General features: G+C 39.1%; 2 protein-coding genes across 3 annotated transcripts in view; both read right to left on the bottom strand.

The window, feature by feature from the left end:
• The window catches only part of CATSPER3 (cation channel sperm associated 3), a 53,817-nt gene extending 51,617 nt beyond the window's left edge, over positions 1 to 2,200 (bottom strand). Inside the window, exon 1 of the mRNA XM_021664906.2 lies at positions 2,128 to 2,200. Within this exon, the coding sequence (XP_021520581.2) occupies positions 2,128 to 2,150 (23 nt within the window). The 5' untranslated portion in view covers positions 2,151 to 2,200. The remainder of the gene's footprint in view (positions 1 to 2,127) is intronic.
• PCBD2 (pterin-4 alpha-carbinolamine dehydratase 2) overlaps positions 1,755 to 17,610 on the bottom strand; it is a 51,600-nt gene continuing 35,744 nt past the window's right edge. The window contains exons 3-5 of one of the 2 annotated variants that reach the window (XM_064366340.1): positions 5,602 to 5,682; positions 4,036 to 4,148; positions 1,755 to 2,400 (exon numbers count right to left, since the gene is read on the bottom strand). In XM_064366340.1, coding sequence (XP_064222410.1) covers positions 4,053 to 4,148; positions 5,602 to 5,682 — 177 coding nt within the window. In that variant the 3' untranslated portion in view covers positions 1,755 to 2,400; positions 4,036 to 4,052. Of the gene's footprint in view, positions 2,401 to 2,436; positions 4,149 to 5,601; positions 5,683 to 17,610 lie in introns of those variants that run through there. The other variant, XM_064366339.1, reaches the window with a different exon arrangement.

Genomic DNA, 17,610 nt, shown 5'->3' with positions numbered 1-17,610 from the left:
GGCAGCTCGGTGACTCTGACATCCTCTGGGCGGTGTCATTCATTTACTAGTCCTGAGTAACTGGCATTGAAACAGAAAGCTCACATATGATGGCCAAACCCTATTACAGCTCCTGATGTCTCACAGAAAACTGCAAAACTGAAAGTTACAGAGTCCAACTTTACAGTATGTTTCTGAATGCTGAATCAGAAAGTGTACAGAGTGCTCCCTACTCTCCCTACTGGTCCAATAGTTCAATACATTAATGGAGGCAGGCTTGTGTCCAAATACAATGTACATGCTGTTGCTTTTTGTCTATAGCAAAAACATAAACAGTCATGCTTAAGCTATTTATCCCAAGGTTTCCTAAATTCTATCAATATCAGAAAGTAACTATTATTTTCAGAACTTTCATTAACTTCATTGTAGAAAAGGACATCATCAACCATGTCGGCTCCGGTTTACTATCTGTGGAGGTCATGCATGGGGTCATAGGTCATGTCTGTTTAACTCCTCTCCAGCAATCATTTAGAAAGAAAATAGAGGGAAGCCAAAGCTTACCACGTCAGAGAAACCACTGCCATCATGCAAAGATTTGGAACAGACGGGAACTTGGGGGCCTCCAACTTTGACAGTGTCTCTTTTAAGTTGAAACATCAGTTACCTGAAGCAAGTTTGGTGTTTCATTCTGTCAGAATTGACCATCATGAGGATTTCCATGGACTTTGGATATGGGATCTTTGATTCTCTATTGTAAAGTCTTTGAGTTCCAGCAGATGCAGGGACTCTTAATACAGACCTTATGTCACACCCTCACATAGGTGATATCTAGCAACTTCATTCTCAGGTCTTCATCACTGTAATCATGAACCACATCCTGCTTTCTCCACTGTGCTACACGTGACACATGTTAACACAGCCATCAAGTTTAGACGCTCAGACTTCCACTCACAATAGAGGAAAAGGGTTCTGTGTAGGGTATGGTAAAACAAGTTAAACGACACCGCAGGAAGCAAACAAACAAATCCAGAAGGCAAAATGTTCTACAGCACAACTGATCCAGTTTTTACAATAAATAAATTACATGGGGAAATGGGGAAGGGAGAGGAGCTTGCCCCCAGATCAAGAGACTAAAGAGACACAACAACCAGATATAATGAGTGGGCTTCATATAGATCCAGGGTTTGAACCAAACTACTGTCCAAAGACGTTCATGACCTTCAGGACAATTTGATTTTTGCCTAGGTATTAGGTGTACCAAGGAATCATTTTGTTAGGTATAATAATGGTACTGTGGTTTATACAAGAAAATGACCATATTTTCCATAGACACTTACTGAAGGATATAGGGGTGAAATGATAAGCTATCTGGGATTTGCTTTTAAATAGTTTAGCAAAGAAGGAAACAGGGAAAATGAAGCAACTAGGACAAAATCTTGGTAGTTTTTATATCTGGGTGATCAGTATATAAGGTTTCAATGTACTATTCGTGTACTTTTGAATATGTTTAAATTTTTTCATGCTTAAAAAATTCATGTAAATCCAGGTGATGATTCTCAAAAGCAAATTTTTTAAAATTAACATTGAAAATTGAAGCACTTAACTAAAAATCTTTGGTAATAAAAAGTATAAAAGTCCCAAATCTATACTATAGGAAAGAGCTTATAAAAACATAGAGCTTTGTCTTTTCTTTTGAAAGAATTCTAAGAACACAAGTTCTAGTGCTAAGGGTCTGGATCCCCCGGCACCCAGAGAGCCTGGGTAGCTCTTTTCCCACTTCCTCTCCCTGCACACTGCATGTCCACAGGGCAACTGACCAAACCTGACTCTCCCTGGCCAGCAAAACTAGCCAGGAACTGGCTTCAGAGAGCTCAGCCTCTGTGCCATGTTCCCGTACATCTCTCAGGTTTGGGGTAAGGATGACATGGAGCAGGGAAGGTTTGCTTGTTGTAACAATGAATGATTTCTCTGGCCTCTAAAGAGAGGTGGGTTACAAAGATGATCTGTGTTAAATTCCACTACCATGATGCTTCAAGTGACTAACAAATGCTTCTTGGATGGATATATCTGTATCATAATCTCATTAGTAGTACATTCCTGAATTCCTTCAAAGAACACTCTTATTACAATTTTTAAATAATAGATTACCTGATACTCCTTTTTACATCCATCAGTGATACATGGAGTAGGTAGAGCTCACTACTGAATAATACCCAAGTAGCTTCTAGCTTCAGTGGCTGTAGACACTCAGTTCAGGAGTCACAAAATGCAAATGATGGGGGCGGAAAATGACCCTTAGTTCCTCTTTAACTCAGTAAGTCAAATAATGACCTCGTGAGCTGGTTACTGTAACAGTAAATCTTGTATTGCCACTCATCCCTGGAAGCCACAGACAAGACACTTGTCCTTGCCTTCAACTCTCTGTTGAAAGAGAAAAGTAAAGAAAACACACCAAGATAGCTTACCAAATTTTTATGACTTGTTTAATCTAATTAATTACTTAAGTAGTAACAGCAGCTAAAATCAAATCAACTTTAGCTTCATAAGAACTGTTATAGGGCTAGGCGCAGTGGCTCACGCCTATAATTCCAGCACTTTGGGAAGCCAAGGCAGGAAGATCATTTGAGCCCAGGCGTTCAAGACCAGCCTGGGCAACACAGTGAGACTCCATCTTGTATAATTATTAAAAATAAATAAAAAAATGAAAATTTAAAAATATGACACAGTGGTTCACGCCTGTAACCCCAACATTTTGGGAGGTCAAGGCAAGAGAATCTCGAGGGCAGAAGTTCTAGACCAGCCATGGCCGCATAAGACCCTGTCTCCACAAAAAAGTTTAGAAAATAAGCCAGGTGTGGTGGTGCATGCCTGTAGTTGCAGCTACTCAGGATGCTGAGGTGTGAGGATCACTTGCACCTGAGAGGTCAAGGCTACAGTAAGCCATGGTGGCACCACCTCACTCCTGCCTGGGCAATAGAATAAGACCCCATGTCAAAAAAAAAAAAAAAAACTGTTATAGTGGTTGGGCACAATGGCTCACACCTGTAATCCCTGCACTTTGGAAGGCAGAGGTGGCAGGCTTGCTTGAGCCCGAGAGTTCAAGGCCAGCATGGGCAACATGGGAGACCCCATCTTGACAAAAACTTTAAAAATTATTCAGGTATGGTGGCCTATAGTCCCAGCTACTCGGGAGACTGAGGAGGGAGAACTGCTTGAACCCAGGAGGTCAAGGCTACAGTGAACCATGATCCTGCCACTGCACTCCAGCCTGGGCGGCAGAGCAAGACCCTATCTCAAACAAAACAAAAGAAGAATTGTTATATAAAGTTAAAACCCACTATTTGTCAAGTTCATAATTCTTTTTCCATCTTACAACTATTCTCCAACACAAAGCATTTGTAAAGTCACCAAAATTGCTTGAATTTCTGGGTTATAAAATGTCTGAATACTCTCCATCCCAATTTCTCAAATTTAAGAATGCCACTTCTGGCCGGGCACGGTGGCTCATGTCTGTAATCCCAGCACTTTGGGAGGCTGAAGCAGTCGGATTATGAGGTCAGGAGATCAAGACCATCCTGGCCAAGATGGTAAAACCCCATCGCTATTAAAAATACAAAAATCAGCTGGGTGTGGTGGCATGAGCCTGTAGTCCCATCTATTCAGGAGGCTGAGGCAGCAGAACCACTTGAACCCGGGAGGCGGAGGTTGCAGTTAGCTGAGATTGCCCCATTGCACTCCAGCCTGGATGACAGTGTGAGACTGTCTCAAAAAACAAAAGAATGCCACTTCTCTTTTTAAATACTATTAATATAATGGCTTTTATCTTAGGTATATGATTAGACAGCATGAAAAATACCTCCAGTTCAAGTTTAAATCATTTCGTATTTAAGCAATGATTTTACCAAATGTAGTATACAAAGGCAAACTAAATTTACACAACTTAAATTGTTATTTTTCTTTTTTTGCCTCTAGATATGATGCCTTAAGGACAACTCAATTTGTTCACGTAAATTTCCTTCAATATACATTGCAGCTAAGATATGTACAAGATTTTACATGGATTTTGGAAGAAATCACACAGAAGCAGCTGCTTTTTCAATAAACTTGGCCAGCTTCACATCTTTTTTGGTCAGTTCACCACAGTCATGGGAGGTGAGCGTTATCTGGACCTAAGAAAAAGAAATGCAGTTTTTAAAACTCTGAGCAGCAAATCATGGTTATTTTCCTTTGGCAGTTCAGAAGTCAGTCTATTATTCGACATTCATATTTGAGAATAGAGGGATTCAATGATTTAGAAAACACTACTTTATGAATAAGCAAAACATTTCCAAACCCCGGTGAACTCCAGGAGCAGTCTACACCAGGCCTGGCTCAACAGTCACCTTGAAATAAAAAGTTTTCTCACATCAAGCGGCAACGCTGCTGCCAGAATCTCAAATCTTGTTTCTTTAAATAAAAAGTGACTGAGGTTCCACCTGAACTCCCATTACTTTAATTACACCAACTATTTTCAGGCCACTGAGAAAAACCAAGCTATCAAACGTTGCATCTTAGCAGCAATGTTTAAAAACCACATTTTGGCTGGGCACAGTGGCTCACACCTGTAATCCCAGCACTTTGGGAGACCAAGGCAGGCGAATCACCTGAGTTCAGGAGTTTGAGACCAGCCTGCCCAACATGGTGAAACCCCATCTGTACTAAAAATTACCCAGGTGTGGTAGTGCATAACTATGATCCCAGCTACTTGGGAGGCTGAGGCAGGAGAATCACTTGAACCTGGAGGCAGAGGTTTCAGTGAGCTGAGATGGCATCACTGCACTCCAGCCTGGGCAACAGAGCCGGACTCCATCTCAAAAAAAAAAAGCACATTTTCAAATTAAAGAAGTGGGGGTAAGGGATGGAATGCTGTTTCTTGATGAATTGATTAAAAAGTAAAAGCAAAATGGCGAGCAGAGAAGCAACTAGGAAAGAAAAGTGTAACCTGGTACCAAGGTGCCATGAATTATTCTAATAAGTCACATGAGAATTGTGAAATTCTCCTTTTTCAAAGATTTTCATAGAGAAGACTTCATAGAAATCTAGATGGTAAGACATTCCAAATGGCACGACCATAAAGGCGAGGACACTTCTGGAGGATCAAGGTTCATCTCATTGTGCCCCTCAAAACTTTTAGTCTGCCCTTTGTCTTAAATAAAGTCAGTTCCTACACAGCATACTGAATTTAATAGTTTTCAAAGCACAGTTCTTGAGCAAACGTATTTCAACGAGATAAATAAGGCCATATCTATCTGAGTTGCTACCACTTCTTTCAATAATTTACCTTAAGTTTTGAAATGTATCAGCATGGCTGATACTCCAGTTTAATTCAGGAGCCTCATTTGGCCCAACTTTCTCATGTTAGCTTTAGAAGGAAGACAAGGATGAAAATAAAGAGCTTATTCATTGTTCTTAGGAGCAGGCCTGAAAATTTGTTACTAATTTGCAATAATACACACGGATTCTGAGAGAAAGGATAAGCCTTTCTTAAGCACGATGACATTTAGCTGCACAAGATGACAAGGAAGAAAGAAGTTTCTTAAACTCCATAATTAAAGTGATTCCCAAATAAGGCAGTTTAGTTACCTTGTTATATACATTGAACCATTCTGGGTGATGATTCATCTTCTCTGCTTGTAGGGCAACTCGGGACATAAAGCCAAATGCCTGCATAAGATGAAGTCAAGAGTAATTACTGACATTGTCCTCTACCCTGAGCCTGAGAGACACAACAGAGCAATTCAACCAAATAGACATGCAAGAATCCTTAGGGAAGCCAGTGGAAATCCAGTATGAAAGGACTGCTCTCTGCAGGCCCCGGGGCACGGTGCAGCAGGAGTGTGACCTACTGCTGGATGGTGAAAAACTATCAGGCTCGAGTAAACAAACTAGGGAATTGGTCTCACCCAGTGACCCGTCTGGACTATTATTAATTGTCCTCAGGACGAGACTCTACCAAACAGCACAGGAATAATTTCCCTTCAGCCCAGTGCTCTGGGTCTCACTACCTGGCTCCAAATATTAGGAGCCACTCTTCTTGCAGCTCTGTTCCTTTTGATTTTAGTGATTGGGTTGCTAACTAAGGCAACCCACAAGACTATGGAAAAAGGTCTACTGAGGGTGTCTTAAGCAAAAGCACCAGGAGAAATGAACAACTTCATCTCACCACCCAGGCAGGACAGGACCAAATCAAAGACTATTGGCACTTAGAGTGAAGCAGAAGCCCGGCTTGCCTGCTTGGGTTCTTCCTGCTGCTGCCCCACACTGCCATTTCAAGGTGACAGTGCACCCACCTCAGGGCACAAGGCAAGCCAGGAAATGAGCAGAGGGCTGCAAACCCAGTCACATGACTAAGCATGGACCGTGGGGCTCTGTCTTCATACAGCAGCAGGAGTGGAAACACTTTTGTTAAGCAGAAGGCAAACTTGTCTTGAGAAGAGGGAAAACAACTCATTTTTTTGTTTGTTTTTAATTTTTTATGAGGGTAACTGCAAACAATAGGAGAGTGTGTCTCTATTATTCCAGAATGCAGTAATACTTGGTAAGACTCAGGGTAATGGCACATTACAAAGTTAAGTGGAATTCACAGGACAATACCCATTACACCCACCTAAATAAATATTGAACTTCATTACCCCTATCCAGAAAAACCAATATGATGTTAGTTGAGCTATGTTTTTTGGATCACTAAATGACCTAAGTGTGCATTTCCCAGTTACAGTGAGAAATACAGAAGATGCCATTTTAAACAACTCTGTATCATTCACTATGGTACCTCTCTCAGAACCAATTTTATTTGAGATAAAGATTTCCATGTTGACATTCAAGGCCTAAAGGTTTCCGTATAGGAAAAGGGAGAAAGTTCAAGCAAAATCCATTCAACGACATATGGGATTACCTGTGGAAAAACAATATTCACTCAGCCCTTCTGATTTTATAATCCAGTTCTCTAGATTATGTGAAAAGAAGGGACAAATCAGGTGTGAAAGCCTGGTTTTTGTTTTTATAGAGACAGGGTCTCACTATATAGCCCAGGCTGGCAGAATGCAGTGGCTATTCACAGGTACAATCATAGTTCACTGCAGCCTCAACCTCCTGAGCTCAAGGGATCACTCAAGGGATCCTCCTGCCTCAGCCTCCCAAGCAGCCACCACACCCACCCATGAAAGTCTGTTCTAATTATTCAAACACAGAGTTAACCCATATTAAACAATGTATAAGGAGAATTTCTACACTGCCTATAAGGCCTTATTCTTGTTTGGCATTAGAAGATGTACAAGACTAGTCAACATCACTGATAGACAGCAATACAATTGTTAAGGACATGGTCTTTTGAGCCAGGGAGTCCTGGATTCAAATCCTGACTCTACCACTTAATTATCATGCAATAATCATGAGTATCAGTTTTCTTTTTTCTTTTGAAGACAGAGTCTCTCTCTGCTGCTCAGGCTGGAGTGCAGTGGAATGATCTCAGCTCACCACAGCCTTTGCCTCCCAGGTCCAAATGATTCTTCTCAGCCTCCCAAATAGCTGGGATTACAGGAGCACACCACCATGTCCAGAAAACTTTAATATTTTTAGTACAGACGGGGTTTTACCACGTTGGCCAGGCTGGTCTCAAACTCCTGGCCTCAAGTGATCTGCCTGCCTTAGCCTCCCAAAGTGCTGGGAATACAGGCATGAGCCACCATGGCTGGCCCTCTCAGTTTTCTTATCAGTAAAATGGGGATAACAATTTTAAAAGTCATGTGATTACATTCTAATAAACAATGAGATAGGTATATAAAGGTACTTAGCACAGCACTTGCTATAGAATAAAAGATGAATAATGGCACATACTGCTGTCACTCCTGTTTCTGGCCAAACTACACAAGATAAACCTTACAAAATGCAATGAGCAGTGAAAAGCTCTCCATGGACTTGAGAATCTAAGAGTCTAGTTGTTGTCTCCCAGAAGAGTGGCTCTTTCGGTTTTCCAGTTGTCATGAATAGAGACTCGCAAATGTATACCAAACAAGCAGAAAATACACTGTGGGGTAACATCCTAATGCACACTGACTGGGGAAAGCAGCTTAATGGCAAGAAATTATGTGTGCACAGTCACTGCCCAAGTTCTTACACCCTGTGGCCACAATTTCTTTGAACCATGTCATTCTAAAATGTCTATTCCATCATAGATATAAGGCTTGAAAGGAAACACACCCACAGCCTAAGAGGCATACTGATAAAAGGAAAAGCATCTATCTACTACATCTACATACAATTAAAAAATTGTTAGACACACAAAAAAAAATGTTAGACACATCAAAACACCCTCAAATTCGTATTTTCCTCAGCTTTGCATATTTCCCTTCAACTGTCACATAATATTTGCATTTAATAGAATACTACAAAGCCTGATAAACCATTTACACAGAATTTATTCCCAATTCTTCCCTAGGGAAAAGAATACTCAATCTGCTCTGGAAGCAAAAAGACAATTCCATAATCCTTCTTCCATGTAACAGAACCAACCAATCCCCAAAATATTTATTTTTAAACCCACAAATTAAAAACATCTATCAAAATACACATTCAAATTAAAGAACTACTCCAAGGAATTTAGATGAGTGGGTAAGAGAGAAAAAAGGCAAACCTCAAAGTGAAAGTTTGATTATCTGGAATACAATGAAGAAGATACAATGCCAAACAGCTGACTTAGCAGATGGTGAAAAGCAACTGCTGCTTCTTTCAAAGATTTCTTTTTACAGCCTTAGCTACTTGGTTACCAGGATTCCAGCTGAAATCATAAGGCTCTAAGCTAACTACAAGTCAGGAAAGCTAGAAACAGTCAAAAGCTGAATAGACACCACTAACAACGCAGTAAGAGACCCAAGAGGACAGGACCCAGAAAATGGACAAAATGAAATAGAAATCAACAAGAGTTTAGAAGAACTAGAAAAGAATAAATGTATAGGACAAAGGATCTAACATAAAGATCACTGTTGGCCGGGCACAGTAGCTCATGCCTGTAATCCCAGCACTTTGGGAGGCTGAGGCAGGCAGATCACCTGAGGTCAAGAGATCAAGACCCTCTTGACCAACATGGTGAAACCCAGTCTCTAATAAAAATAGAAAAAGTAGCTGGGCATGGTGGCGCGTGCCTGTAGTCCCAGTCACTTGGGAGGTTGAGGCAGGAGAATCACTAGAACCTAGGAGACAGAGGTTGCAGCGATCCCAGATCACACCACTGCACTCCAGCCTGGCAACAGAGTGAGACTCCATCTAAAAAAAAAAAAAAATAGATCATTGTTGCTACTTAACTGAACAAAAAAATGAAAAACGAAACCCAGAAACCAAAAAATTGGAGTGTAATTTAAGAAAAGTTTCTATGACACAGAATACTTGGGGATAAGAATTGAAAAAAAATAAACTAAGTTTTCCAAAAATAAAGGGTTTAAATCTGTAAATTGTAAGAATTCAGTCATATATATATATAGCAGAGTTAAACTTGGAAGATTAAAAAATCCTTTTGGCATCTAATCAAATAGATCAATTCATCTATAAGGATGAAAAGAATCTGGCTGGGCGTGGTGGCTCATGCCTGTAAACCCAGCACTTTGGAAGGCAGAGGCGGGCGGATCACTTGAGGTCAGGATTCAAGACCAGCCTGGCCAATATGGCAAAACCCCATCTCTACTGAAAACACAAAAATTAGCCAGATGTGGCGGTACACACCTGGACTCCCAGCTACTTAGGAGGCTGAAGCAGGAGAATTGCTTGAACCTGGGAGGCAGAGGTTGCAGTGAGCCAAGATCACTCCACTGCACTCCAGCCTAGGTGACAAAGCAAAACCCTATCTCAAAAAAAAAAAAAATCTGCTGACTTCAAATAGTCACGTCAACATTCAACATTACAAGTCAGAGGAGCAATGCCTACAGAAACTTTAGGAAATGAAAGTTGAAAACCAATAATTTTATACCCAGCTAAGATCCAAGAATACATTTAAAACAATTGTGGGAATTACAGTTACAGAATGGAATGCAAATGTTATAAACTATTAAAGGAGTTTAAAAGAGAAAGGACAACATGAGGAAGGTACATAAAAGTAAACAAAATCTTCGAAAGCTGAAAGATCAAGTTAGAGACATAAGTATATTTAAATGTGTAAAACCTAAGGACTAAGGCTGGGCACAGCGGTTCATGCCTGTAATCCCAGTGCTTTGGGAGTCCAAGGTGGAAGAACTGCTTAAGGCCAGAAGCTCAAGACCAGCTTGGGAAACATAATGAGACCCCAACTCTACAAAAAAATTTTTTTAATTAGCTGGGCATGGTGGCATGCACCTGTAGTCCTAGCTACTTGAGAGGCTGAGGTGGCGGGATCCATTGAGCACAGGGATCTGAGGCTGCAGTGAGCTATGATCATACCCAACTGCACACCAACCTGGGTGACAGAGCAAAACTGTGTATCTGATTAATTAATTAATTAAACATAAGCACTAGAACTGAAAAATAATATAAACTAAAATTAAATAGTGAATGAAAAGTAGGAAAAAACATTATTTCAATATTGCTTTGTGGGGGGACCACAAATGCTATCTAAAGAAATAGAGGACTATATTTTCTTTTTTTGTTGTTATTGAGATGGAGTCTCTCTCTGTTGCCCAGGCTAGAGTGCAGCGGCACAATCTCAGCTCGCTGCAACCTCTACCTCCTAGGTTCAAGCAATTCTCCTGCCTCAGCCTCCCAAATAGCTAGGATTATAGGCACATGCTATCACACCTAATTTTTTTTTTGTATTTTTAGTAGAGACAGGATTTTGCCATGTTGGCCCAGCTGGTCTCAAACTCCTGACCTCAGGTAATCTGCTTGCCCCAGCCTCCCAAAGAGGTGTGATTACAGGTGTGAGCCACAATGCCCAGCCAGAAATAGAGGACTATATTTTCTGTGTAAAATTATAGGTATATAATTTTATAGGGTCTTATAGATACTATATATAGGTATAATAGTACAGATATATGTATATAATATTATATATAGGTATTATATAGGTGTACTATATATTATATTATCCATTATCCATAAGATACTATCAAATTATGTATCTATACATAGTTATAACAGTATCCACAAGAATCAAAATAAAAATATAAACATTCCCAATTAAGTAAAGAAAAACACAATTAAAATGAAACAAAGAAAACAGAGTCCCTATCATAACTTAAAATAAGGAAGAGGCCGGGCACAGTGGTTCACACCTGTAATCCCACCACTTTGGGAGGCCGAGGCGGGCAGATCACCTGAAGTCAGGAGTTCAAGACCAGCCTGACCAACATGGTGAAACCCTGTCTCTAAAAAAAAATAATAAAAAATAAGGAAGAAAAAAGTATTTTGGTTCTGCCATGTTTTATAAGACTGTCCAATCAATAAATGTAAAGGACCTAAATCCAACCAATCAAAATAAAGAGAAAACTTTCACATTGGATCACAAAGCAAAATTCAATCATTAAAAATAAAAGCATATAGAAAAATGCAAAAAAAAAACTTTTTAATAAATTATATTGGACAGGCTGATTAAGGGCAAAACATTTAAAAGCCCTGAAGAAGGGTAATTTGTATTTACAAATTTGCATCCACCAATGAAGATTAAATAATTATGAATATACTACAAATAATAATATGGCATTTAATAAGGTAGAAGCTGTAGGAAATGTAAAAAGAAACATTTAGAGTTGGAGACTTTAATTCATTTTGTTTCGTTTTTTTTAAAGAGACAGGGTCTTGCTCTGTCTCCCAGGCTGGAATGCAGTGGCACGAATATAGCTTACTACAACCTTGAACTCCTGGGCTCAAGGGATCCATCCTATTTCAGCCTCCCAAGTAGCTAAGACTACAGGCAAGCGCCATTATGCCTAGCTAATTTTTTAAAAATTTTTGTAGAAATGGGGTCTTGTTATGTTGCCCAGTCTGGTCTTGAACTCCTGGCCTCAAGCAATCTTCCCACCTCAGCCTCTAAACCTATAAGTAAACCTGTAAGTGCCCACCCAGATTACAGGCGTGCGCCACTGCACTTAGCCTAACTTACATCTCTTAACTCATGACAGATTAAACAAACAAACCTAACTTTAAAGGTATAGCTAATTGCTATATTTTAAACTCTAAAAACTGAGAATAACACTTTTTAAAGTGCTTATCAAACATTCACAGAAATTAAACATATACTAGTTCAAAAAGAAAATCTCAATCAATTCCAAAAAGTAGAAATAGTACTGACAACATTCTCTGGAATGCTGAAAGATAGGAATAGATGCACCCTTCCTTAATACGATAGAATATATTCTCAGTCCAAAGGCAGCATCCCTTTTTTAGCATCGTTCTTTATAGGGAAACACGAGAATTCCCACTAAAGTCAAGAATAAGACCAAAAGAATAAACAGAGTTCTTATACAACCAACCAATTAGAAAATATACCGAAGAAAAGAAAAAATTTTTAAATGGTACCAAAAAACAATCTAGAAGTAACTTGACAAGAAATTTATAAATTCTATTTGCAGAAAACTTTAAACTACTACTAAGAAATAGATAAATCTTACTACATTAAAATTTTTTGTGTTGCAGGAAAAAGATAGGCAAAAAAAATTTTCCATATGGTAATAAAATCCAACACACAAAATCAAAAGACAAACAAATTGTATTTGCAGCATATACTTCCTTAGCATATAAAAATCTGCTACATATTAATAAGAAGGAGACCAACCACCCAGTATTTTTTTTTTTTTTTCCCGAGACAGAGTCTCACTCTGTTGCCCAGGCTAGAGTGCAGTGGAACAATCTTGGCTAACTGCAACCTCCACCTCCCAGGTTCAAGCAATTCTTCTGCCTCAGCCTCCAGAGTAGCTGGGACTCTACAGGTATGTGCCACCATGCCCAGCTAATTTTTGTATTTCTAGTAGAGATAGGGTTTCACCATATTGGCTAGGCTGGTCTTGAACTCCTGACCTTATGATCCACCCACCTCGACCTCCCAATGTGCTGGGATTATAGGTGTGAGCCACCACACCCAGCCCCAGTATATTTTCAAATGGGCAGAGGTCATAATACAGATAACAGAAAAGAAATTCAAATGGTTCTGAAAAATAAAAACTGCTCAATCTCAATCATGGTAAGCACAAATTTAAAACTAAGTTAAACCATTAGTTTGACAAAAATCAAAAAATTTGCTAATATTCTGTTAGTAAAGATATAGGAGAAAAGGTATTCTCATATACTGCTGGTGAATATAAGTTGATACAATCATCATCAACTTATATTGATGATGGCAATCTGACAGTATCTGTCATAATTGAAAACGTCCGTGCCTTTAGACCAAACAATTCTACTTCTAGGAATTTGTCCCGTAGACACACTCATAAATTACAACAAAGGTCATTGCAGCACTGCCTGTAATGGCTATAGACTTGAAAGAGCAAAATCTCTATCAATAGGGAACTGATTAGAAAGATTATGGTATATTTATACATTGGAATACTACGCAGCCATTCAGCAGAACAAGGAAACCATTTATCCGCTGACATGGAAGTACCTCTAAGATGCATTACTAAATGGAAAAAAAATGCATAACAATAGTTCATGAATCACATAAAAAGGGAAGAAAAGAAATTATATGCTTGTCATGCATTAATATCTCTGGAAGGATATACAAGAATGATGGGGGCAATGGTGAATGATGAGGAGAGTGGAGAGTGGGAACTGGATAGTTGAGAATCATGAACAGGAAGACTTACTATATTATTTGGTATCTTTTGAATTTGTACTATGTGTATACCTGATCTATTTTTTAAAAATTTGTTTGGGAAATAATGAACAAGCCATGTAAATGAAGTTCCCACTGTAAAGGGAGCTGGGATCCTTTAATGTACTTAACCTGGTTCGTATTAAAATATTTTGGCTCATGTTAACTTCTTAACATATGCCTACCTGTTTAGGTGGGTTTTTAGTGCCAATTTACAGCATAGTTTTTCTATGAGCCATGTTCTGTTGAGCCACGGCCATTTCAAACAAACATATGGCCAACAAATAACATATAATGGCTGATAATAGTTTCAGTCTTTTCTCCATTGCAAATTACAAACATTTTATGAACAAGTCAATGAATGTATGATGAAGTATGACTTTTTAAGTTACTCTGCCATTTTAAGGAATGTAAGCATTACAATCACAGTAAATTGGGCCAATGAAGTTTGTCATTTGGAAATCTCCAAACCATCAGCAATTAAAGACTTTTCCATGAACCCCAAATCAAGTATTCTTTGGAAACTTTAATGTTTCCTAAAGTTCCTTTTGTTTCATTTTATTCCATGAAACTATGAAAGACTATCAGATTCACAAAACCAAGACAAAAATCCTGCATCAATCTGTGAAATGTTTAACAGCACCCTGAATTTAAAATGCACCTTCAGTCAAATAACATGTATGATTTATTAAAGTTCTAAGACTTCTAGCACATATTTACAATACAAATCTTTCATTACTCAGAGTAATTCTCTTTGATATACATTCTTTAAATCAGCTGCCTTTTATATTTTGATTATAGACTATTTTAATTATGCACTAAAAAAGAACATATCTCCCACTAAGAAAATGAGCACCAGCTACTCCAAAGTAATTTCCCCAGTACAATCTCCATTAAGCCTCTAAATACTTCCTTTACTAATTCAATGAATTAGACCTCTATTGTTTATGAATCACCATTATGTTTGTAGGTCTATAACCCTTCTTTTATAAAACACAATTGCTATGGAAGGAAATGATATTTATGTCTGATTAGAAATGAAAACACTATTATATAAATCAGTTTGGGCATTTCTTCACGTCTTGAAACATGATCAGCAATTTACTCTAATTGGTGATCAAGGAAACTATCTTGTGATCAATTAAAGTAATTACCAGATTCCGGCAACACAACCTACCTTAATTTCAGCTAGAGTCTGCACTTCTTCAACTTTAATTAAAAATAATGAAAATTATTAAGCAAAATGCAAGGCAAGATCATTGCCAAGCACGCACATGTCACAGGACAGGACCTTCCCCTGGTGCTGGTGACTTATCAATCACATAAACACTGTCTAGTGCACCAAGGAAAGGCGTTCTTTGCCACAGAACATGATACATGTCTCACCAAGACTTTCACGTGGAAAACACTGTTCACTGTTCTAGCCACCACAAAGGAAACGTCGGATTTTAATTTGTAGGCAACACAAGAATATTCTCAACTAAATTGTTAGGAACAGATCCAACCAAAGATGTTTTTTTCCTCTGGACAGTCAGACATATTTTCAGCACACTGGTCAATTGGGTTCAATTCCTAGCTCTGGTATTCACTAGCTATGTGACCTCAGAAAAGTTATTTAACTTTTGAAACGAGTTTCAGTTTCCCCATACGTAAAAGGAGCTAATTCATGCAATATATTTTACAGTATGCCTGGCACTCTATTAAGCACTCGGTTAATGCTAGTGATTATTATCATCATCAACAACACTTTGATATTATAGTGTCTGTGGGCTGGAAAGGAAGAATTCCTTTCCAAACCTAGCAGAAGACCAATTTGAAGGCCAAAGAAATTCACCTTTACAAGGCTCAGAAAACCAGAAACATCTTTAGCACTGTTTCTCTGAGTGGGTGTCGGCATGGGAAGATTTCCTTGTGGAACTGGCAATCTGTCAGCGAGCATCTCAGCCAAACAGGTGACTCATGTCTCCCTGAGGAAGTGGGGCTAAAGGCCTGCTGAGGACCATTCCCTGTGCAGTCCCTTGTGTGTCTGGGGGCAGACACAACTCCCACCAATCCTGAGCCACTAGTCTACCTGCCATCTAGTTGATCCACCACAGAGTTCAACATTTCCAATAACTCAGGCCAAGAATATCCAACTATGAAATTAAAACTGGCTTCTCCAGGCACTGAAGACAATGTCCATAAGCTACTGAAAAAGCCGCCTGCTCTACCAGGCCCCAGATGAAATGAGTTCCCCTTAGCTCGTGGTAGTAAGTACATTTTTTTAATGTCACTGAACAGGTCAGCACCTGTGAGATAGCATGCTCACTTCTAAACATTGCTTTCAAAAGCTGTGTTCATACTGTAGCATTTTAGAGCTTTTTTAAAAAAGTTTTAAGTCGCCATTCTTGGCAATTATCGTAATATCCTACATAGCCAATTGGAAAAATAAGGCAGCAAAACAATTTTCTTTTGCAGAATTAGAACTTATCAATACATCAGTAAATTTCTACTGAATTCCCAGGCTAGGAAAACTCCTCTTGGATAGGAGTATACTAATATAAATCAACTCTTCTCCAGGCGGCAGGGTTTCCATCCACAAAAACATCTCTACACACGAGTTTATCAAAGGGCCCTTCATTTCTGTGCCACTTTTAGTGAAACTTCTCTAACTAGATAGAGTTCACACAGCTAATGTGTGCCAAAAACACATTCTGGCCAAGGTGATCACTAGCTAAGACTATCTTTTCCCTGAAAAGACACTCCTCGTTTCCAAATTCCTCTGCAGCTAAGTTTAAATTCATTTCCCCATATCTTCATCAGCTGCCATTGGGCAGACCAATTGCCCAGTCTGATTAGCTCTTCTCGAAATCTTTCAGTTTTGCTGTCTCAGAATCAGCATATTTCACCAGCTTTTTACCCATTCTTTTCTCCTAAAGCAAACCGAAGCACTGGTTTTAAAACCACCCCAAGAGAAGCCCCTTACCAGAATTCCCTAGTGTCAAAATAACTTGTGATGCTCTGCAGTTCACTGGGGCTATTCATTATTGCCAATCAGCTGCCTCAGAAAAGTCCTGTTGGAGGTTTTCTTCCCTAATCTACTGATAATCCTTATTTGTTGGCTTTCACAGTCTTAGGAGGTGACAGGTATTGCAAAGACTACCAAAGTTTAATTAGTTTTGTTTCAGCAATCCTTTTAAAAATTGAATTTAAGCTCCTCGGTAATGTCATCATTATAAAAATTCAACTTCATATAAAAAAAATGACCATAGGCTTCAATTTTGTGCTTCCAAACCACTAAGAGACATAAAGTACCTGGCCAAATACATTTTTAAAAATCGAGGCCAGGTGTGGTGGCTCATGCCTGTAATCTCAGCACTTTGGGAGGCCGAGGTGGGCAGGTCACTTGAGGTCAGGAGTTCGAGACCAGTCTGACCAACATGGAGAAACCCCGTCTCTACAAAAAATACAGAATTAGCCAGGCACGGTGGCACATACCTGTAATCCCAGCTACTCAGAAGGCTGAAGCAGGATAATCGCTTGAATCCAGGAGGCAGAGGCTGCAGTGAGCCGAGATCGCACCACTGCACTCTAGCCTGGGTAACAAGAGCGAAACTCCATCTCAAAAAAATATATACAAAATGATAGTCTACTTCCTAACTTTTCTTCTTTATAATCAACTGGCTCCTATAAAGAGATATAACTACTACTAACACTACATAATTCCAAATTACATATGACATGAAACTGTCTTGCCCTATTACTGTAATAAAAAGAACCACTATGAATCTACTTTTAGAGAGAGAGAAAAGGCAAAAGGGCTTCTGCTGAAACTGGGATGTATT

The sequence above is a fragment of the Aotus nancymaae genome, unplaced genomic scaffold (assembly GCF_030222135.1).
Source record: "Aotus nancymaae isolate 86718 unplaced genomic scaffold, 86718_ANA_hifiasm-v0.15.2.pri h1tg000064l_1, whole genome shotgun sequence".
NCBI classification, from domain to species: Eukaryota; Metazoa; Chordata; class Mammalia; order Primates; family Aotidae; genus Aotus; species Aotus nancymaae.
This window is presented reverse-complemented; position numbering and strand designations above follow the sequence as displayed.